Source organism: Oncorhynchus mykiss, chromosome 14, assembly GCF_013265735.2.
Source record: "Oncorhynchus mykiss isolate Arlee chromosome 14, USDA_OmykA_1.1, whole genome shotgun sequence".
Lineage (NCBI taxonomy): Eukaryota > Metazoa > Chordata > Actinopteri > Salmoniformes > Salmonidae > Oncorhynchus > Oncorhynchus mykiss.
In genome coordinates, this window is record NC_048578.1 from 15,654,562 (window position 1) to 15,678,443 (window position 23,882).

Here is a 23,882-nt window from a genome sequence, read left to right on the forward strand (position 1 = left end):
ACACACACACACACACACACATACACTGTCTCTCTGAAGTTCCTATCTCAGGTCCAGAGAAATCTGTGAAGCAGCATGCGGCTTGTCCCAGTTCCTCTACTCTACCTGTGTGCGTGCGTGCGTGCACGTGTGTGTGTGTGTGTGATTGCATATTGCGACGAGACTGACCCATTTGAATCTAGAATGCAGTCTTCCACAAGCAACATGACTCCTTGAGTCTCATCGATTGCTTTAGATAAGGTGAAGTGATGGACTGATGCAATTTTGATTTTGCACGGAAAACAATATTTGACATACACACACGCACACACACACAGTCATATTTGTTTTTTTTCTCAGCGTATATGGCTTAGCATATGGTCCACTCTAAATGAAAAAGTTTAACAGCAATTTTGTCACCATAGCTTTGGGGTGAGGGTGTAACTAAATACAAGCAGTCACATCCTGATTTGAAAGCTGTTGGTCTCACCACTGGATTTATTGCGCGGCAGACGCACAACACAATTTTGCCATACAAAATTTCAGCGCAGAACAGTGCACCGTGCACGTCTATTCTATTCATCTCTCAAGTCAAACGATGATGTGAGACTGGGGGAGAGCATACATACTGGACTGGTGGATGGATGCCAACAACTGAGAGAAGAAGGTGTTTGGTTAAGTCATCGAGCGACAGCCTGAAAGGTGCGCGCGTTCAGATGCTCCGCTGGCACGGGCTTTTTTCCCTGGCAAGAGAGAGATAACGGGAGATGCTGCTGGAGTTGCTTTTGTGCCGTTCCGCTCTCTCTGTCTCTCTGGCTTTAATCTTTCCTTGGGACAAGACATTTGCCTAAGGGAGATGTGAAGAGGCTTAAAGTATGGCATGCAACGATGGTTTCTGCCAAGAAGGAGATGGTGACTGCGATGTACCCCAGTTATATTTCGACTCTCTTCTACCTTTTCTGCCTGACTGCTTGGTGAGTTTCTAAAATACATGATCTGGGGGGCTGATTTTCTCCTGTTAGATTGGCGCGAGCTGCTCTGGTGCCGCTGTCCATGGTCCTGAAGACTCTAGGTGCTGAAATCCAAAAGTGCTCTAACTGTGTCATTTGGTTGTGACTCCCAATTTTGTCATCCATAGCCTGGGTATCGGGGAAGCTGCTGTCTTTCACGATAACAAACTATTTTGATTATTTGTGTCGTTTTTCAGTGTAAAGAGAATATCTGGAACGATAAAAAAGGATGAGAGAATATATCCCGAGAATTTCACACGCATTTTAGACAGACTACTGGACGGGTATGACAACAGACTGCGACCTGGATTTGGTGGTAGGTACCTATCTAAAGCGGTGACAGTTTTCGGCTGTCGAATGAGTTTCTATGTGGCTCAGAGATGGTCGAAAATTATTAGCACTATTGTGCCAATGCTATTGAATAGTTTAGATAGGGTATGAGGTTGCGATCAAAATTACATTGTATTTTTCAACCAGAGCTGTTCAATACTGTTTCAAGTGAAACACGTTGCTCTACTGAGTTACGATCACTACCTCCCACAGATGTACAACGACAATCCATGTTTCAAAAGCTGGTCGTCATGAATTGAATTAACACTTTCTTATATTCACTGCTTTGACTCTTATGTGCGACTGAAAATGCTACCTTCAAATGTTTAAGCGAGTTTAGTTATGTAATCGCTGTGGAAAAAGCCGCTTAATGCACAATTTAAGGAGAAAGAGTGCAGATGTACTTTTCGTGTCTGTCAAATCCTCCACGAGCTCAAAGTATCAGACGCACGTTTAAAGACTATGCATTTAACGAGAAGTAACCTCTTTATCGTTCATTAGGCCTACAGCAGTGACATCTGAAATGCATGTCGTTGTGCTTGAAAATACCTTAAACTACGCTCTTCAACTCAACCCTAAAAAATATTCCAACTCAGGGCGCGTAAACTTCAGAACTCACCCTTCAAGTGTGCATAGCATAGGTTAGATACTGATTGGCTTGTTCCAGAGGTTTATGTTTTAAACCTATTTAGCTATTTTGCATTCCATTATATGCATGCTTAGAAACTGGTGCAGGTAGTTAGGTAGTCATAAGCTATAGACTATTGCATACAGGGCATTGCCGGCTATTTGGGTTAGTCGTTTTGGCACACATCCACACAGCACTACCAACCCAACGTTTGGCCCATGTTAGGCTGTTTCTGGGGTCTCATGTTTTACATATTATTCCAGGCCTACAGGTGAATACAGGTCAAATGAGGGTTGATGCTTAAAGGGTGGACTAGCAAACCAGAACTACTAGTCTAAGGTCTATTGGGGTTGTAATGGGATATGCCTAGGATATTATAGGGATTGTGAAACTGATTAAATTGTTCTCTCAATAGGTCCAGTGACAGAGGTGAAAACAGACATTTATGTGACAAGTTTCGGGCCTGTCTCTGATGTTGAAATGGTATGTACCAAATCAAGAATTTGAAACAGATGAGTACCCAAAAATAAGTTTGACTGACCATGCAGTTATCATTTCATATAAGAATGAAGTCCCAAACATAACTGTTTATTTCTGACATTTGCCAATTTCTGTCTTTTGCTTCCTCAGGAGTACACCATGGACGTGTTCTTCAGACAGACATGGATGGACAGGAGGCTGAGGTATGAGGGGCCTATCGAGATCCTCCGCCTCAACAACATGATGGTCTCCAATGTGTGGACTCCAGACACCTTCTTCAGGAATGGCAAGAAGTCTGTGGCCCACAACATGACTGCCCCCAACAGGCTATTCCGCATTATGAAGAACGGCACCATTCTTTACACCATGAGGTAATACATTTGCCAAAATGCTTTACACCCTGATGCTTACATTACCCAGCATGCCAGTGTTACAATGCTAAGTGCTATTCAGCCTACCTACAGTATCCATCATAAAAGTAGGGCTCCACTGTATAGATATGATGCATGTTTGAGTTCTGTTTAGACGGGTCCCAACTCTCTCCAACTCCCATTGGTTTGGGTGTATGTGTCCCCAATAGGTTGACTATCAGCGCAGAGTGTCCCATGAAGCTGGTTGACTTCCCCATGGATGGACATGCATGCCCTCTCAAGTTTGGAAGCTGTAAGTATGATATGACACTGTACGTCTATTCTAATACTGTATCAGGAGTGACTTGATGAAGTGGTTCTTAGTCCTTGTTCTGATGACATGCATACTTCGGAACACTGTGTAGTTATTGACATACACCCCAAAGCAAATCCACTTGTACTGTTTCTTAGTAGATCTTAAACCTGACACTGTTTACGTGCTTACATGCTTTCATAGTAAACTCATTTGTCCTTTGTCTCAATTCATTTAGTATGCAATGTTTAAAAAAACCTATTTATACTTCAATGCACTAAATCTGTCCCAGTTCGTCACATAAATGAAGTTGACTAATTGGGTTAGAAAAATATACCATTCTATTGTAATACCATTACCATATGAATTGTCAAATTCTTCCAGCTTTGTCATATTTGAGGATGTCAGACATATTCCCAGAGTGAGAAGTAATTACTTTTCTGACTAAAATGCTAATAATACATTACGTTCTTTTTGTACCAAAAACAGAACAAAGAAACCCAAAATCAGCACTATTATTCATAATGAGAGGTCAGCAAAACAGTGACTTATCTCCGATGAAAGGATCTCTCCAATGAGCCTTCTTTCTTGTCAGAAAACAGTAGTGATTTAAGATAACATCTGCTGAGGGGAAAACTAAAGAAAGGAGGAGGAATGAAGGATGGTTTTCCCATGCACTTCCCAATCCTCCCCCAATCTGTTATCAGCAATTGTGACATTGTAGAGGTAGAGGACAAAATAGATGCCTCTGTTATCATTCTGTCACATTACTCTTGGTTTAAGATAGTACCTTCCCATCCTCCCATCCCATCCTCCCATCCTGGCCCAGAGTCAGGGAAGTAGATGTTGGACCCGATGGTGTAAAGGTCAGAATCCCTCTCCTCGCCCCTGGTTAGCTCAGACCTATTCCGGTTCTCTCCAGAGCTGGTGTGTGTCGGAGCGCCGCGCAGCTTTCCGCTCCACAACATGCCCCAGCTGGCCCATTTTCCCGGCGCAGTTGGTGTCCTGCCGACTTCGAGTCCCCTGTGGGAAACGGCAAATGAGAACAACGTAAGGGGGCATGCGTAGCCGGAGACAGACCCTAACATAAATCCAAGCCTGTGTTCTCGTTTTTCTTTCAGCCCTGTCTTATAGGAACTCTCATGTCACATTTCACTGTTTTTGCAACATCTTTGCAACGTTGGATATGCAAAAACGTTGTACCAAAGAGCTTGTGAGACCGGGTAGTTTGTTTAAAAGCCAACTCATTGCTATTGCTATTGTACTACTCATTTTCAATCAAATTATGAGGAAAATATATCTGAAAATCCAGAGAGTGTACCATTTGAGGTAATCTTCAACATTTGCATGTATTAAGTCAGTGAGTGAAGTGCAGACCAAGTGGGGAAATCATGTGTGACTGGACTTTTCACCATCACGTCAATATGTCTCTTTCAAATGCATTGTGATCACCTGACTAAATGGGGGAGATAGAAACATTTCTCATGTTCGCAGAGCTTAGAGTTATGAAGAGGATGTCACCGGCTTACAGTAGTCATTCTTTCATAAACTTAAACGTGACACTCTCTCTATCCTATAATAAATCCTCTCCTCTCTCTCTGTCTCACTCTACAATTTAGAATTGGCCTCAACCCCCCCGACTTGAGAGTTTAATCCAAATCTTTTCCTTCTCCACCCTCAGATGCATACCCTAAAACAGAGATGATCTATACCTGGACCAAAGGACCACAGTATTCAGTGGAGGTTCCCCCAGAATCCTCCAGCCTAGTGCAGTACGATCTCATTGGCCACACTGTCAGTAGTGAAGAGGTCAAGTCAATCACAGGTATGATGAGCTGGTGAAAAGCTACTTATCATTGGTTAGATATAGTAGATATCCCCAACTCTGATGATGGTGATGCCATTCTTTGTTAATAATCATTTACATTTCTTCATCAGTTCTTACTTCAGTTTGGAATGTTTTCTCTACAGTGGCTTTGTCCAAATAACTGTTTGACACCATTTACCTCAGAGAACGGAGAAGACACAATAAAAACCCCATGCTACCAGAAGTCCATTATTTCCTGTCCTCTTGCTCATTGTCTCATGCCAGTCATGAACTAATCAACTGTGATATCTATGGCTATCCGCCAGGTGAATACGTGGTGATGACAGTGCACTTCCACTTGAAGCGGAAAATGGGCTACTTCATGATTCAGACGTATATCCCCTGCATCATGACAGTAATCCTCTCCCAAGTGTCCTTCTGGATAAATAAGGAATCAGTCCCGGCTCGAACAGTCTTCGGTAAGTATTACTCACAAATCCCGCCATTCTGTAGAATACGTCTGTTGAGAGGCAGAGAAGATGCAAATGTGAAGAGGGAAGTGCCTCTTCTGTGCCGTCTCTGTCTCCAGTTTTTGTAGCTGTGTAGCCAGAGCATTCGACGTTCTGTCTTTAGCCTCTCACACAACTATTAAGGTCTACGATTAATTAAATGTGTGTTATACTTCTATTTTTGTTATCCATCAAAGTGGCAGTTGCATTTGCCAATACGCCCACTTGTATAGAAACAGAAGTGTTCGGTCCCCACTGTGGGTGGAGTCAGAAATGAAAGAGTACACCTCTAAGCTGGGAAACTTGTGCACCTTTTATGGAATTAGTGTACTTTACCAGATGTTCATCACATATCCTCTGTTTGTTTGCCTGGTCTCCTATCAATTCCACCCCACCTTTCCCTTCGTTGCGTAATCAGACTTTTACAAGTGCTCTGTGTAAATCTGCATTTCTGTATTGCATAATTGAGTATCCATTTCTTATTATATTCTTCAGTCATATTCTTTTTCATGCCCATTTAGTTTGCTGAACTGAAATGAACTTTAGCACTTAATTAACCTCTCCTGGCATTGTACTAGCTTTAGACTAGTACTTTTTAGACGGGACTAATAGAAAATGAGCCAAACTAGCCTGTCGGCTAGTAAAACTTTTCTCTTTTGAAATATCCCATAGCACAGATTTTGGACACGGGCTAGTAAAAATTGCTGTCTACTAGCCTGGCTGGCCAGTGCCCAAAATCCTTAAATTCCATGCCTGGTTGTAGAGGATTAGCTGTGTAGGATAGGGTCCTTTTAGTATAGAATAAATCTAGTGCACGTGGCTGAGTAATGTAAGGTCAGTGGTTTCTGAGGTGTACTGTTGTCCTCCTGCTAGCTTCTTCTATTTCTTCAATATTGATTGCTAGGATGTTGGTTATATGGGTGATTACTGGGGTGTTGGTTTTATGGGTGATTGCTGGGGTGTTGGTTTTATGGGTGATTGCTGGGGTGTTAGTTATATGGGTGATTGCAGGGGTGTTTGTTAAATGGGGGATTGCTGGTGTGTTGGTTATGTGGGCGATTGCTGGGGTGTTGGTTATGTGAGTGATTGCTGGGGTGTTGTTTATATGGGTGATTGCTGGTGTGTTGGTTATGTGGGTGATTGCAGGGGTGTTGGTTATGTGGGTGATTGCAGGGGTGTTGGTTATGTGGATGATTACTGGGGTGTTGGTTATGTGGATGATTACTGGGGTGTTTGTTATATGGGTGTCTGTGAAGATGTGTGACTTTCATGGGCACCACTGTAAAATAATTGGAGGATATTTTGTTTGGGAAAAGTACTGTTTTGGCTGATCCAGTGGGGTTGGTAGTTGAAAATACAGTAGGTTTAATGTCATGAGAAGGTAATTGCTTTTTGCTCTTGCATGTGTTGATGGAAATATACATTTCTTTATGAGCACCCACTTTTGGCACTTTGTTACATGCTACTCCACATGATGTTGGTTACTGCATCTGTTTCATCTGTGGGCCTATTCATTTAGCCCGCTGACTTTCTTTCAGGGACACATATCGCTGACTCAATGGGTTCTACTCATATCTCAGCAGCTGTAGAGGCCAGTGTGTGTTATTCCACAGCCACATTGATTCACACAACGCCCCAATGCATCCCCTCAGTCCCCTCCCGTCTCAGTGGCAAGCTAATGAAACTGTCCAATATGTGACAGGAGGGTGTCGTGGGAACATAAATATTGTTGCATTGGCCAATCCCCCGGGCTGTGGGGCTGTTACAGTACTCTCTCGTCTCTCGCGTGTGTGTGGGAGTGTGCATTAACGCACAGGCTGACTGGCATTTTCTTCCCTTCTCTCCTCTTCCCACGATATAACGTTCCATTTTCTGACTCTGTGACTCCAAGCCTGGCACATATAATGGTTGTAGGACCATGTTTGGGAGGGAAAAAATACATTGACTTGAGGGATGATTAGCAAAGCTCCCCCTGGAGGCTCAAGGTGTTATTGTCTGGTGATGTTGGAATTTGACATATAAAACTAGCCTGGTCTCAGATATGTTTGTCCAATCAATGTCTGGCATGACAAAGGCCATAGGGGTTGGCAAAACAGCACAATGAGATCTGGGACCAGGCTAATGAAACTGGCTCCGCCTCTTGAACATGCACTGGTCATGTTAACCATTCTGTTCCAATCCAAGCAACCTTCATTAAAGCAATGAGATCCATTCTGTCCTAATCCAAGCAATTTTATAGCAATGAGACCCATTCTGTCCTAATCCAAGCAATTTTAAAGCAATGAGACCCATTCTGTCCTAATCCAAGCAATTTTAAAGCAATGAGACCCATTCTGTCCTAATCCAAGCAATTTTAAAGCAATGAGATCCATTCTGTCCTAATCCAAGCAATTTTATAGCAATGAGACCCATTCTGTCCTAATCCAAGCAATTTTAAAGCAATGAGACCCATTCTGTGCTAATCCAAGCAACTCCAAAGCAATGCATTCTAATCTTAACAATGTCACAAGATAAGGAATGAAAATGCATGTATTCCAATAGAAACAGGCATTATTCAAAAATTGGATTGTAATAGCTCATCTGATTAAAATCAGTCACACCTCGTTAATCTGTATCAAGAACGATTGTGCCTCTGATCTCGCCAATTAACCCAATGAAAGACAAGAATATGAACTAATATTCTAATATTAAAGCTAATATCTACCTCTGGATATTTCGTCCTCGGAATCATACATTACAGAATCGTCCGGTGGTCGGCTGAGTTTAGACACATAATTATGCTGCGAGTCACGTCAGAGCAGGTGGCCTGGCGGTACATATTGTGTCATATCTCTAACATAAAGGTGATTTTCTCTAAATCACATTTATAGCTATTTGCTCATAATCCCAAGGACATGTGACCTACAAGTTTATTGTAACTCCCCAGTTATTGTAGTGATATGATCCTTGGCGCAGGTCGGATTGGTTATTGTTTAAAAAGGAATTAGAGAGGAGGGAAAGTAGGTATGCTATGCGGTCGCTAGGGCAATCTCATTAAGAGGGAACGCATTGGAAGCAAAGGTCAATAGGTCATCGACTGGAGGTTTACAGGTCATTCAAGTGTCACAAACATTTTGTTTCCTGTTTTTCATATTAAGCATTAAGGCTGTCATGCATTGCTTTGTGTGCTGAATTTTCTAAATCATTTTCATAGATTTTCTAAGAAGTTGTAGACCTGAACTAGCACACCTGATTCAATTAGTTATGTGATTGATGATTAGTTGAATCAGGTGTGCTAGCCCTGGAACAGATCAAATACATTGAACAGCTGGGGGTCCCTGAGGAAAGGTTTGAGTAATTCTGACATAGAGGATGGTTAGGCCTACTGTTTTAGTTGTATTAGTTTAGTGTGTTGATGTAACTTGTATTATTATGACTACAGCCAAGGTTCAACTTTTTCTCATTTTCAGGCATCACCACAGTCTTGACCATGACCACGTTGAGCATCAGCGCGCGCCACTCCCTCCCCAAGGTCTCCTACGCCACAGCCATGGACTGGTTTATTGCCGTGTGTTTTGCCTTTGTCTTCTCCGCCCTCATCGAGTTCGCTGCCGTCAACTACTTTACCAACGCGGAGATGGAGAGACTGAAAAGGAAGCCGGCAAAATGCCCACCGGCCCCCCAAACAACCCCAGTGAAAGTGAAGGATATGGAGGAAGTTCTGCAGGTGAGACTTAAGATTTATTTTCATTCCCTTTACACTTCAGACTGACGTGTACACTCCCCTTGCTAATTTGTTTGCTAATCTCATCAAATGGAGATTCAATTCAAGTCTAAAATATCAGCGATATTGAAAGGCCATGTATTTCAAACTTTCCAATTTGCTTTAAAGACTCTTTTGTGACAGATGAGAATTAAAGAAGCGTTTACAATGACTGGCATTTCATTAAATCACATGGTGATCACCCATTCAAAGAAATGCATTGGAAATGTCAGACAATACTATAACTGAAAGTTACTTTATCATTGATAGTTTGAAGTATCTCGCCCCCCCTCTTTCTCTGTACCGCTCTTTCTTTGTACCCCTCCTCTCTCCCCCTCTCCATGATAGCATGAACTAGAAACATGATGACGATTCACTTCCTGAAGGCCAAATAAGAATAGTAAATGGTGAACACACATTAAGTTTGGCCTGTTTAGAATACAGCTGTCTGCTTAGATCAATGCACGCCATTTGTAATCCAGCGCAGAGGCTTAGCAATATTATCCCTAAAAATTCTAAATATGCTCTGAATGTCCTACATGTGCTTGCTTTCTTGTCATTAAAAAAGACTCTCCAGCATTTTAAGATACACGTGTTGTAAAGACATGCGTTATAGAATGGGTAACGTGTTAAATAATAATTGACCTATAGTTGCAATGTGACGCAAACATGTTCAGCATTTTACAATCTGTTCTATTGAAAAAGCATATGCGTGCCTAAAGCGTGTGTAATGGGGTTTGACCAAACATGTTTATTGAATTCATTACTCCATACATGTGATCTATCAGAAACACAGGCCTACTGTAGTAAGAACACAATCCTACATTTGAGGGCATTACATTGTGCGGTGCCACATTTCTTGCGTCACAGTCCAACTGTTGATTGATGGCTGATTCCCACCAGAAAACAGCCATACATTCCCCCTGTGTGGCCCGAAGACTACTTAGTTTCTCTGTGGATCTCAAATCCTCGTGTGGAATAATCTCACCTGAATGCAGTTTAGTGACAACGGCACATCAATGGATTAGCAGGTTGCCACGGCAACGCAGCCGGGTCACGTGTGTGTGTGTGTGTGTGTGTGTAGGTTTCAGATGCCTCTTTTCCTAGAGAGCCGTGGCCCCAGTGAGGAAATCTGCTCGGCATTAGGACCTGTGGCGTATATTGATGTGGCGCAGATTTTTCTAAGCCTTACCTTCCAGCCATAGTGTTGTCAAACTTATCTTAGAATCCACAGTTCTCCGCCTCACATCTCTCAGACAGGAGGCCATATGGTTAGCTGTTTAGAAACATTCCATTGGGAGTCAGTGGGGGAATTATCACTGGTGAGGCTGTGGTTAGAGTGCAGCAGCGCCCTCTACTGGGGTTGAAATACTATGATTGCTCTCAGGAGATGAGCTCTTTTGATGTTTTACTGTACTGCCACACCACCCCATGGAACAGTGCTTGTGACATAAGTTTGTGTGAAATTACCGAAAGCCTACCCAAATAATGTCTTTGAGCTGGGTTATTCTACCATACAAACTAAAGTAAGCCAGTCATATTCAGGCCCATAGGCAAGGTTTAGAATGGGAGGTTTCTGGCTGTTTTATCCTGATAGTCCTCTAGCACGGAGAGGTCTATATAGTTCATATTTATCAGCACAATCCCATTGTCATATTTTACCTTACCACAAAATGTTAAGTGAATGTCTAATTTCAGTCATGTCTCCTCTTCAAGCTGTGTGCTCTTGTTGTTGCACAGTTCACTGCAATATGGGTTTCTTGCTTATTTTTCCTCCTCCACAGCATAACCCTGATACCAATGGGAACCTTCGCAAACGGATGAACTATATGTCCCAGCAAGACATCCAGAAAGCTGAGTCATACAGCACAGCAGCTACAGGGGTAACCAGGAGACAACCCCAGTCTGGCCAATCGTCTTCATCCACGGGGTCGACTGGGGACAACATCATCCTACCCCACTCCAGCCCCGGCCCTGCCAGCCAACCGAACACCTCCTTCACCACCCTGTCCGTCAAGAACACGCCCCCGGCTCCACCCACCACCCCGACAATACCAGCCAATCAGAGCCAGCCCACTGCTGACTCCTCCCTCCAGGACCTCCTAGGACCTAGATTGGAGCACATTCAACTGATGGGTAAAAATGAGCCCAAGCAGTCGCCATGCTCCCAGCCGACCACCACCGGTATGGGCGGGACCAGTAAAATCGATAAGTACGCTCGCATCCTGTTCCCAGTGTCCTTCGGAGCCTTCAACATGGTCTACTGGGTGGTTTACTTGTCCAAAGACACTATGGAGGCCAAATTTCGAGGCCAAATCTAGTTTCTAGCTCCTCTAGGGGTGATCTTGGGAATCATTTTCTACACACTGTATAGTGACGGGATAACAACAATGGGTTCTCTTGAATTCTACCAGAGCTTTGGAGAAACGAAAGATGACATGACAAGGAAACCAAACATGCTGGACAAGAGCCTTAAATAATTACACCTAGGAATACTAATCTCAGAACATCTGTTTGTTTCATTTTCTAGAGGGCTTCTGAGACTGCGCATGGTAACACAACCATTCCAAATATGTCTGAATCAAACAAATCACAACTAGGCCATACCCTGAGTGGCCATATCCAATATGCAATACAGTAACGATTTGATGGATTGGTTAGTTTTAATGTTAGTAAGTACGGTCACTGACGCAAAATACAGTAATTACGGATCTTAGCGAAAAAGGCTAATAGATCCCTCTAGTCTTAGCAGGCGTTGCTACAATGACAAAGGATTAGGAGTCACTATCACTGAGGGTGAGTCGGACACACTACAAGTCACAAGGTGTCAAGAAGAACAGAGATGCATTGACAAGCAGATTTGGGGTGTATTTTCTCCCTTACTGATAAACACCACTAGATATCTGGGTATGTTGTCATTTGTTCTGGTATCAGATGTAGATCCATTTTGTCCACTCAAATCTACCAAGCCTGCACAGCGAACCTCGACCAAGCTTTGTTAATAAGCGTAGAATGAGGTTACCATACATGCTGGCCTACTTTGCTCAGTACCCTACAAACAACATTTCCAGGGGATAAGGTTCCTCTAAAACCTATTAGTTCAATATTCTGAGTACATTCCCTCCAACAACATTCTCGGGAGTCTTTGGTTGAATGTTCAACTATTAAATAATGTGTTTTTTATTTTACGTAGTCTGTTTCTGGAACAGTGTATTAATGTATTCATTAAACATGAGATAAGAATATTGATAACTCACAAAGGAATATATTGTAGGAATCTGGTGAAACCCTTTGTTTTGGGAACATTTCCTCTGAGTTCAGGGATGTTAATTTCTTTGCATATGTGGGGGCCTGATTGAGGGTTTTCATGGGCCTTTCATGTACGGCACCTGTTATTGACCATCATGAGGTCAGAGGAAGGGTTATTCCCCATATCATAATTTGTTACATTGGTGTAGAATGCAACTATGAGTCCATCAGAGACCACACGTTGTTTGAGAGATCGGGAGGAACGTGTATAGTGACTATGCAATTCTCTCTGGGTGTTTCCTAGTGCATTAGCCTTGAGTGCTGAGGGTCTTTAGGGTCCTATACAAACTTTGGATAGCTTTCCACTGATAAGGTACAAAGTTCCACATTTCTCAGTCCTAAATGTGCTATGTCCATGGCATCTATGCAACCTCTCTTATAGTAAAAGTATACTGCTGTCTCCCTGAGGACAGCTCAGCTCTCGTTATCAGCTGAGGTGATGTCATCTGCAGAGGCATGGTTAGTGACTTTCCTAATGCCTGGTTTCCTGCTAATGGCTATCACCCAGACAGGTCTTACATAGTTGGCCCCTCAGTCACTGTTGACATAATAGTGCATTAAGTTCCTGCAGATGGGGCTCAAAACAGAGAGGCTGATAGACAGCTCAATATGTCTGCCTCAGCCTCATGTCTCCTTGATGCACTCGTGTGAAATTGATTCTGCACTCCCAACTACACACACACACACAATCACACATCCACGTACAACACACACACTCTTTAAGGAACTTGTTCGCAACTGGTGGAATGGTGTGTTTTGATGCATTTTTGTGTGTTCTTTTCCCCAGCTGTCCCCAGTATTTTCTCTCAATAACACACCTTGCCTAGTGATTGATCAGGTGTCACGGGCAGTTCGCCTTGCTTGTTGAAATAATTTCAGGCTAGACTGCGGCCGGCTAATGAAAGTTGGGTCTTACCTAAAGAGCTCCTGGTTGCTGTGTGGGAGCAGCGAAACAAGCGTAGCGAGTCTAGTGTATATATGCAGAGAGCTCTTGCAGAGGATGTGGTTGACTGGTTACGTCTGATACGAAAGCATCCCCCTGGGTGTCCAGCCACAGTACAGCAGAGGGGGATGGAGGTCATTATGCAGGCCCAATAAAGGAACACATCGACATCACTTTTCTTCGTACAGGCCCTCAGTATGTTTGGTCTACGTCTTGAATATCTAAATGAGACTGCTTAGAAGAAGACCTGCGGATATGATGTGTTAACTCACCGCAAACCCAGGCCTAATCTGTCCACCGCTTAAGCCCAATGGTTGAATACATGTGGCCCCTAAAGATGTTCTCAGACATGGTCCTGAAGTTCAGTAGATCAATTGATGGGACATAAGCTAGTTATAAAAGCAATGTACTTTCAAGTCAACAATATGTGCGATTACTTTTCAGTGTAATTGTGTTTTACACAAAATACTTGTGTGTTCTTATGTGGCAAGCATCATTTCAGCTTGGAAATCACATTAGGCTTCCTCCACCAATTTGAACATGTCTGTCATACTGGACTCAGATATTGAGCTTTGTCTTTGTTTTCTGTTTTAGGGATGATTTCACAGACTTAGATAAGCCTATTCCTATCTACTGCCACTGGAAGAGAATCAGATTTGTAATTGACTTAGCAATGTAAGTCTTTGTCTCTGAGAATAACTGGAGATATTTTGTTTCATTGTACAAGCAGTTATGTGAGCAAATATCCATAAATGCTCCTTGGACTGCCTCCAAAACCAAGCCCAGGCGAGGAATAAAACTGCGAGAGAGATTGGGATGGCATACACGTAGGTGGAATAAAAAAGGCATTGTTACTTCTTTCCAAGAGGTTAACCCTTACACAAAATGGTGAACTCCTCCTGACTGTACATACTCACAACAATGACCGAATGTCTTTGTACAAAATACTGACGTTGTGTGTTTTGTAGTCAAGAGAATATTTACCATTGCAATTGGCTATGCAAGACTAACACGTTGAAATTGTGACATAGTGCAGGTGCCAATTCTGGGCCTTCTGAGAGGAAGTGACATCACTCTCAGCCAAATAAACAGAGTGCATAATGTGACATTGATGGGTCTGTTTTCTTGATCTTCTCTTTCTATAATGTTAAAGTAATTTAATATGTTATGTGGTCAGTCATTAGGCTGTCATTTTCCCAGCTACATGTCTTCACCCTATTTGGTAAAAAGGCTTGCTGTGGTGCACAAAAGAAAATCTGTGAATCTCTTGGTAGAAATGTTTAATGGCATCCATATTAGTACAACTTCAGTCATGGTCCTCAAACCTCACCCCTTGCTCAGGTAAAAAACATCAATCATCCAGTTCAGTTCTCTCTTTTTGGACTTCCTAATCCTTATGGCTAAAATGTTAGTAAATGCAGTGACAGCCCTGGCCTTAATTTAATAATATATTGCCTGTAAATAACATGAACAGTTTGTAGGTGCTCGACTTGAGAGGTAATTTCACAAAGCAATTCAAGCATAATTAAGAAAAATGACTTCATAGATGGTTGGCTGAGGGCTTGTCATTGACAAGTGCCAGGCAGTAAGCTGAGGGGCTCTGACTCATGCTTGTTATGTCCTGCTGCTGCTATCCCAATTTTACTCACATCTCACTGGTTAGCATGTCACAGCAGTCAATGATGTGTAAGCAACTCAACAACAACCCCAAACAGGAGTGAAATGAGAACATTTCTCAGTTAGCGGAGTATTGTGTCTGAGTACAGTCTTGGCATTTATTTTCTTGACCCAGAACAGTTTTGACTGGTCATGTAGTCCATTTATTTTTGGGGGGTTATGGTAAGACCGTTATATGTTTTCATAATCAAGGGTTATATTTCATTTACTTTAAATTATTGGAATCCTACCTTGTTTCCTACCTTTGCCAATATCAACACACATCCTCCTCGCTTCTCCCCCTGGTACATAAAAAGGCATATCATTTAGGTCAGTACACTAGTCTGTCCTGCTTTAAATATGTTTAGTGATATGCCCCCTTGCTGACATTTAATGATGTTACACCAGAATCTTAAAATAATGTGGGAGTGGTCATTATGAAGTCTTATCAAGCTTTTATACAGTCAGAATTTTCTCGGTAATATGTCTTGCTGTCTAACCTAAAAAAGGAGAATTGTGCATTGTTCTCTTAGAAAAATGTAAAGTTTCAGGTGAAATAGACAATAGAAACTCAGATGTATTTTGATAGTTTGTGACCCCTGAAGTGACTAGGGCAGGGGTCTCCAGTGGTGGAAAAAGTACCCAATTTTCATACTTAAGTAAAAGATACCTTAAAAGAAAGTGACTCAAGTAAAAGTCACCCAGTAAAATACTACTAGAGAAAGTCAAAGTATTTAAATGTACTTAAGTATCAAAAGTAAAGGTATAAATCATTTAAAATTACTTGTATTAAGCAAACCAGATTTTCTAGTTTTTATTTAATTTTACAGATCGCCAGGGGCACAGTTCAACACTCCTACACAATTTACAAACAACGCATTTGTGTTTAGTGAGTCTGCCAGATCAGAAGCAGTAGGGACGACCAGGGATGTTCTCTTGATAAGTCGGTGAATTAGACCATTTTCCTGTCCTTCTAAGCATTCAAAATGTAACGAGTACTTTTGTGTGTCAGGGAAAATGTATGGAGTAAAAAGTACATTATTTTCTTTAGAAATGTAGTGGAGTAAAAGTAAAAAGTTGTAAAGTAGATACCAAAAAAAAAAAAAAAACTTAGAGTACTACTTAAAGTATGGGGGTTTCACACCGGTAGATCGCAAGCTATAACAGTAGCTCGCAGCCCACCTATGAGTAGTTATCCAAGCAATTCTAAAAGGACATTAAAAAAAAATGTGTTCCATCAAACTGTCAAACATAAAGCTTCCGGCTACTATCCAACAAAGCCACATTGACATTATCCCATCCCTGGTTAGCCACTATTGACAATATTGGTTTAAAAAGCCAAAAGTAAAACAATATCTGCCAATTAATTTCCAGCAATATGGATGCCTGTCTGTTTTGGTGCACACATTTGTCTATCACTCAATGTAGCCAGTTATGCTAATGATAACAGTATTGTGGGTAGACCAGAAAGACTTTCCCCAAAACTTGTTAACTGCAAATAGACTTACCTGAAAGATATTAGGATTATTTGTCCCAATTGTGTGGCCATTGCAAACTCTGCTATGACATGCTGCAGCAGCAGGCTTAACAGCAGAAACATCACCAGACAGACACGTTTCTTTCTTGCTTAATGAGTAATTAAAGGGAAATTACACTTAAATCTAAATGGGTTTTTTTCACACCTCAAATGGTCTTGTGATGTGATTTAAGCGCTGACATGGGCTCAGAACATCAATTTTTGTTGTTTCTCTATGAAATAATTGAAAATAGAGTGAAAATCTAAAACCAGGAAAAATATAAAAAGCAATTTTATGGGGCCCCATTAGAGCTGTTTATTAACCCTTATTTAGTCAGGTATATTGACAGAAAATACACATCTTATACACTAAGGACCCAGGGAAGAGTTGCAGGGCCAGGGAAGAGTTAGAGGAGAAGAAAATAATGGTCCTATTTCAAAGCTATATGAGTAGCTCGCGACATGTTTAATTGCTAGAAAAGGTTGGAGACCCATGGATTAGGGAATATTCCTAGATTGATTCAAGGTCAAGAGAGGGCTAGGGAACCTGCGGTTCTTGGACACCTAACAAGTTCACACACATCCATACACTTTCCCTTGTTGTTCATATATTTAGGTTATTCTCAAACTTCTAAAAGTCCAATTTTGATGGGGATTTCTTAAAATGTTCATTCGATTGACTCGTAGGTGCGTCAATAGAATCCTCTTAAGGATTGGACCCTTTTTTTCCATTTTTGCCTAAAATGACATACCCAAATCTAACTGCCTGTAGCTCAGGACCTGAAGCAAGGATATGCATATTATTGACACCATTTGAAAGGAAACACTTTGAAGTTTGGGGGGGGTGGGTGGACACCGATCCCGTAGAGGTTAATTCACATGTGTATGATTCATCTGTGGAATTACATAGGACTGGAGGAGAGAAGAGAGTAAAATTATACAGAAGATGTTTCTGTATGGATTTATCATTTCATGATTTCACCTGAAAATCCAAGTGGGGTGAAATATGAAAGTTTGGGAGTGTCATTTTCAGGCATGTGCCAAGCCTGTTCCCTAGTTGCGTCTATAAGTAATCCATTTTCTTTATTTTGTGCCTCATCATTCAGTTGTTTCATATCAGGGGAAGCATTTGGGGTTGCCATTACACTTGAGCAAACAACTCAAAAGCTACACCTCCATTATTTCTAATTATGTGCAAAACATGTTTCATTATTTAAACATCATTATTTCAGCGAGACCTATCCATGTAGGTGTGTAACCCGTTTTAATTAATGAATGTATTTATTCCTCCTAGAGTGCATGCTTAATTGGAGTGCAATAAGCAACACCTGCAACTGAGGAAAAGCTATGCATTTGTGAAGCACGACTGAGTTCATGTTACCATCTCGGTCAGGGCACACTAATCATATGCATTTATTAAATATTGCAAAATGTTTAACAGATTCATGAACAACAGAATAACAAGGTACTGTAACTGCCAAAAATAGGGCGTTGGGCCAACACGAGCCAGAACCGCTTCAATACACCTTGACATGTAGAATCTACTGCAAGTATCTGGAACTCTATTGGAGGGATGCCACACCATTCTTCCACGAGAAATGACATAATTTGAGGTTTTGTTGATATTGGTGGAAACTGCTGTCTCAGGCGTCGCTCCAGAATTGTTTTCAATTGGGTTGAGATCTGGTGACCAATATAGGGCATGGCATATGGCTTACATCGTTTGATTGCTCAACAAACTATTCAGGGCCCTGTGAATGGGGGCATTGTCATCCTATGGGGGCATAGCCATGGTAACCAAAATAATGGCCTGCCCAGCATTTTTATACATGATCCTAAGTAATGATGGGTTTTTAATTGCTTAATTAACTCAGGAACCACACCTGTGTGGAATCACCTGCTTTCAATATACTTTATCCCTCACCTGTATGTCAAATGTCATTATTGTACATATAACCTACATATAACCTTTCTCATCAGAGAAGGTTTCTCTATGGAAGTACGGGTTCTTAAAGCGTTCTCTGTTGGGTGAACAGGTTCTACCTGGAAAGGGTTCTACAGGGACAAGCCATAGAATCCTTTTATGAAAGGTAGAATGTTTTTCCAAGAGTGTGGACATCACTACTGCCTTTATGACCTCCTAAAGCAAATCCTTCAGTGATCGACAGGGATAATAAGTCTAGTTACTGGTTACAAAATGACCAAACTATTCTTAATTATCTTGACAGAGAACATCTATCTAATGGCCATTTCTGAGACTGTTCTCAGACAACCCTCAGTAGAGAATGTCTGTCTTGGCTGCGTTTAGACGGGCAGCCCAATTCTGACATTTTTTTTTCCCACTAATTGGTCTTTTGACCAATCAGATAAGCTCGGAAAAAGATCTGATGTCATTGGTCAAAATACCAATTAGTGGAAGAAAGATCAGAATTGTGCTGACTGTCTAAACACAGCACTTTTTTTTTTATCAGAGGAATCTTATGAGACATACCATGATGACAATGAGACCCTCCAGAATCCGGGGGGGGGGGGGGGGGGGGGGGGGGGGCATGATGAGTGGCTGGTCCAGTACACTGGTGCTATTACACTTCTAAAGGATTGGGCAGTGGTCAATGGCAAAGACTTTATAAGAGCTATTTCTCTTCTTCATTTTACATATTTTAAGGCCAATGTAGTCGGGAAAAGGAGAAAATAAATGGTGAGAAATGACTATTACATCAGAGCATCCTGTAACATTATGGTAATAATATAGCTAGCTACAAAGGTACATTGAATTAATAAGCCAATTTTGTAACAAATTGAGCAATTATACATAATTCATTGAACCCATTAGCCTTGTAACCTCTATCTCTCTCATTGTTGTTCTCTCGCTCCCTCTCACTCATACATAAACACACACACACACACACACACAGTCCTTGCTACCTGTAAAGATGTAACACGGTTTGTCTTTTCCTCCATGGAGCAGTGTGGTCTTTATCGGTGTCACAGACCCTCGACAGCCTCTTCATCTGTATTCTGCAAGGCTTGTTGCCGAGGCAACAAGGCGTGAGACAGGTCTGGCAGTTCCAGCAACATGTGTGGGATCAGCTGACCAAAATTATGATAATGTATGGCTGATTTAAGTGTATAATTTATGTTCTCATAAATCACTGATTGATGTCAATTGCCTTTGTTATACATTTTCCTCATATTTCCAGCATGTATAGTTTAGATACAATTACTGTAATATCTAATCTTGCTATTTTATAATAACGTAAATGCATGAATGCCCAATATCATTATGTAAGGAGAATGTGTAATTTGTCTATTTTGAATGCACCATATCTTGGCTGGTAACATTGCAATCTTCCCCTCACAGATTATATATTATACCTATATTATGAGAAACAATTTAGATAATAACTATTGACAGTAACGACCATTTTATATAAAAATACAAAACAAACATGGGAAGTGATCTGTTGAGTTACAGTAATGTGTCTCCAGCAGAGGACGCTGTCATCACCGTCTTCATCGATAGTCCCACAGTCTTTGTTAGAGAATGGCATGGCCCCCTCTGGTTACCTCGGTTACCCCATTGGATCACAGCAAAAATGTGACCTTTTTCAAATACTTTATTTTTTAGTTGTCTGCTTGTTTTGGTTAATTGCAAAACTCAATTTAAGAAAAGTACAACGTGTAAAGATGACTTTTCAACATTGCCTGCTCCCAAGCGTTCACACTACTTAGAAAAACGTAATATTGTATGGCTACCCGCATGACCCTTTTCATGAAGGCGCTAGAAGCCACCTGAGAGAATGAGTGCTAGCCATTAAGCTAGGCAAGACCAACAACACAAACTATACAGCTACAAGTACTTGGTGGAGTTACAATCAGACTATACTAAACAAGTTAAAAGTCTTTCCTGTGATGAAATGTTTTCCACACACACAGCTACGTGTAGCCTTCTTGAACACTGAGTCCCAACAATTCCCACTCTCCCACATCGTATAGCCAAAAGCCACAGGGCTCTTCTCGCAGGCTCTATTTTTCTACATGGGTGCATTGTGAACCTTAGGTTGGAATGTTTGACCTAGTTACATGCAGTTTGAACAATACAGCAGCTTTTTGGCATGCTTTCTTATTTCTGTGTAACTAAAAATAGATTACGAAGTTGTCTCTTTTACCATGGGGATCAATGGGAAGAATGTTTGTTTTCCCTAATTTGTGTGTGTGTGTGTGTGTGTGTGTGTGTGTGGTCTTCTTCTTCTATGACATAATGGCGGTCCGCAAATAAACGTTAAAGCCTCATGCCGCCACCTACTGTGCTGGAGTGTGGTCATTCACGGTTTACAACATTTCTAAATCCTCCTACCAAACTCAGTACTTCTGAGAAAATAAAAAAAGAGCTGTACTAACTTCTAATAGATCCTCCCCATCCCCAAAATCTCTTTCAAACCCCATCCAATCTCATTGACCCCCCCCCCCAATCTTTCCCTCCCTTTAAAATACTTACAACAATATAACAACACATCCTCCACCGTTTCATCGACCGTACCCTCCAGACACAAACCATTCACATGCTTGCCAACGAGTTTGAATCTTGATCCAACAACCTCTCTTTGGAGGACTCAGAGTCCCATCTTTTCTTCCACACATCTATCAAAGTGGCTTTGATCTTACATTTGGCCTCACCTCTACCCAGTGGAACATTAATATCAATCATATCTAATTTCAAAGCTCTTTTGGCTAACTGGTCTACAATTTCATTCCCTTCCACGCCCAAAAGTGCTGGGACCAGTGGTGGAAATAGTACTCAATTGTCATACTTTAGTAAAAGTAAAGATAATCGAAAATAGAAAATGACTCCGGTAAAAGTGAATGTCACCCAGTAAAATACTACTTGAGTAAAAGTCTAAAAGTGTTTGGTTTTAAATATACTTAAGTATCAAAGTAAATGGTATTGCTAAAATGTACTAAAAGTATAAATTATTTCAAATTCTTTATATTAAACAAACTAGATGGCACAATATTATTTTTATTGGCGGATAGCCAGGAGCACACTCCAACACTCAGCCATAATTTACAAACAAAGAATTTGTGTTTAATAATCTTACAGATAAGAGGCAGTACGGATGTCCAGGGATGTTTTCTAGATAAGTGTGTGAATTGGACAATTTTCCTGTCAAAATGTAACTTTTGGGTGTCATGGAAAATGTATGGAGTAAAAAAGTACAGTATTTTCTTTAGGAATGTAGTGAACTAAGTTGGCAAAAATATAAATAGTAAAGTACAGATACTACTTTAAAGTACTACTTGAGTACCACTGGCTGGGACCCAACAGTTTTTCAATTATGCATAATAACATTAATACGTCCAATAGTAGGTCACTCCTATTAGATTTACCAGATGATAAACTATTCAATACAGACGGAAAATCTGAGCATACTATAATTCTAACAGGTTGTACGTCCTCCACCCACTTGAGGGCAATTACTATCGCCAACAGTTCAACTGAGAACCACCATTTTTCCTATATCGCTGATTTCTAACCAATCTTTCCTTCTCTCAACCAAGGTTTGATCAACAAAAGGATCTGGGAGCAATCATGGAGGAACATCCCCTATCACCACAGAAGGGCCAACCTCCAACTCTCTCAAACCCCTCTCATCAGCAAGCTTTACAACTGTCCAACCAAAACCCCCACCTTGTCTACTAGTATATTCCCAACAGTCATCTAGAACAGTAGCAGTGGGATGCTCAATCTCACAGCCTTTCAACCTAACGCAATAAGCGAATGAAATGTTTTTACGCCGTATATTCAAAGGCATCTCCCCTGCCTCCACTAGTAAGGCATATACAGTTTATTTAAATGCACCAATACATATACTTAAAGCTATATACTGGATTCTATCCAGCCTCTGAAGCCAAGTTTTGTCTGCTGTTCCATAAACTATACACCCGTAATCAATTGTAGTCCTGATCAGAGCTCTATAAATATCCATCAACGATTGTCCGTCAGCACCCCATTCACAACCAGAGACCGCGTGCATAAGATTAACCACCTTCTTTCACCTTGTTTCAACATTTATGACATGATGTTTCCATGTATATCACTCATTGAACCATCGACTCAAACATTTATACTTAGAAACCCTCCCCATTGTCTGTCCATACAGAAACAACTGTATGTTATCAGAAACTTTCCTCTTCTACTGACAATTTAAAACCCCAGTCAATCGACCATGTTTGAACATCCATTATAGCTTCTTGAATAGATTTGATCACAAGAGACTTTCCTTTTCGTTCTTCCAAATAGCTCCATCATCAGCATATAGGGATGGCCCAATACCCCTGCCTACATTCGAAAACACATCATTAATCATAATGTTGAACAAATACTGGATAGCGCTGCCTTGAGGAATACCATTGTCAACTTCATAGCCATCAGATAAAATTGATGCTATTTTAACTCTAAAGAGTGATTAAATAAGAAGGCCAAAACCCAGTTATATAATCTCCCACCAATACCAAGTCATTCCATCTAATTGTAGTAGTAGGCCTTCTCTCCACATAGTGTCATAAGCCTTTTCAATGTAAAAAAAAGACAGTAGCCATTACTTCTTTCAAGACCAGAGTTTTTTTTTACTTCATTGCTCACCTTTACCAATCTAAAACTATCAGCACATGAAGGCTCCTTACCAGGCTTTACAAAAGGTAATATTACTGCATGTTTCCAACCAGAAAATAGAACCCTCTCACTCCAAATCTTGTTAAATAATCCCAGGAGAACATGTATGACCTCCACAGGTAGATGCTTAACCATTACATGGCACAATCTGGGGCTGTATATCCACAGCCTATTAACACATCTCATCTATGCTAAAAACTGCATCCAAAGAAGAGTCAACTGTATTCCTTTTCTTATACACATTAAAATGATTATTTAAAATCTCACACCTGCGTTGCTTATATACTTCATCCAAAGTAACCCCACTATGTACCCTAGCAAGCGTCTTCCCCAACCAGTCAGCTTTTCCTTCATCAGTTAGATATTTTTTGACCCCTAACCAAAACTGGAATTCGAGTTGACTTGCTTCTTCCAGTCATCTTTTTCAACATAGACCATACACCCCCCAACTCAGTACCCCTGCCTATTGTAGAGCAGAACTGTCTCCATGTATTTATCTTGACAGACTTAATGACCCTACATACTAAAGCCCTCTTCCTTTGGAAATCAAGTAGATTCTCAGGAGTCATATACACATACACAACACTCTGTAAGCCCTATTTCTTTCTCTAATAGCCACAGTGATCTCTTCAGTCCA

At 41.1% G+C, this 23,882-nt stretch overlaps 1 protein-coding gene across 2 annotated transcripts; it reads left to right on the forward strand.

The window, feature by feature from the left end:
• Positions 1 to 291: 291 nt before the first annotated feature.
• Positions 292 to 23,719, forward strand: LOC110488903 (gamma-aminobutyric acid receptor subunit alpha-4). Of its 2 annotated transcripts, none has more exons than XM_021561358.2 (9): positions 292 to 953; positions 1,187 to 1,305; positions 2,363 to 2,430; positions 2,578 to 2,798; positions 3,008 to 3,090; positions 4,772 to 4,915; positions 5,224 to 5,376; positions 8,856 to 9,112; positions 22,132 to 23,719. In XM_021561358.2, exons 1-9 carry the CDS (start codon positions 868 to 870, stop codon positions 22,135 to 22,137), a joined length of 1,137 nt encoding a protein of 378 aa, XP_021417033.1. In that variant the 5' UTR covers positions 292 to 867; the 3' UTR covers positions 22,138 to 23,719. The 2 variants fall into 2 exon arrangements, with proteins under 2 accessions (XP_021417033.1, XP_021417032.1); XM_021561357.2 differs by lacking the exon at positions 22,132 to 23,719 and adding an exon at positions 10,933 to 14,506 and having other exon boundaries at positions 328 to 953.
• Positions 23,720 to 23,882: the final 163 nt, after the last annotated feature.

Coding starts and splice junctions, on each gene's coding strand:
- LOC110488903 (XM_021561357.2), top strand. CDS start 868: ATGGTTTCTGCCAAGAAGGAGATGGTGACTGCGATGTACCCCAGTTAT. Junction 4,916..5,223: donor AGAGGTCAAGTCAATCACAG/GTATGATGAGCT, acceptor GCTATCCGCCAG/GTGAATACGTGGTGATGACA. Junction 9,113..10,932: donor ATATGGAGGAAGTTCTGCAG/GTGAGACTTAAG, acceptor CCTCCTCCACAG/CATAACCCTGATACCAATGG.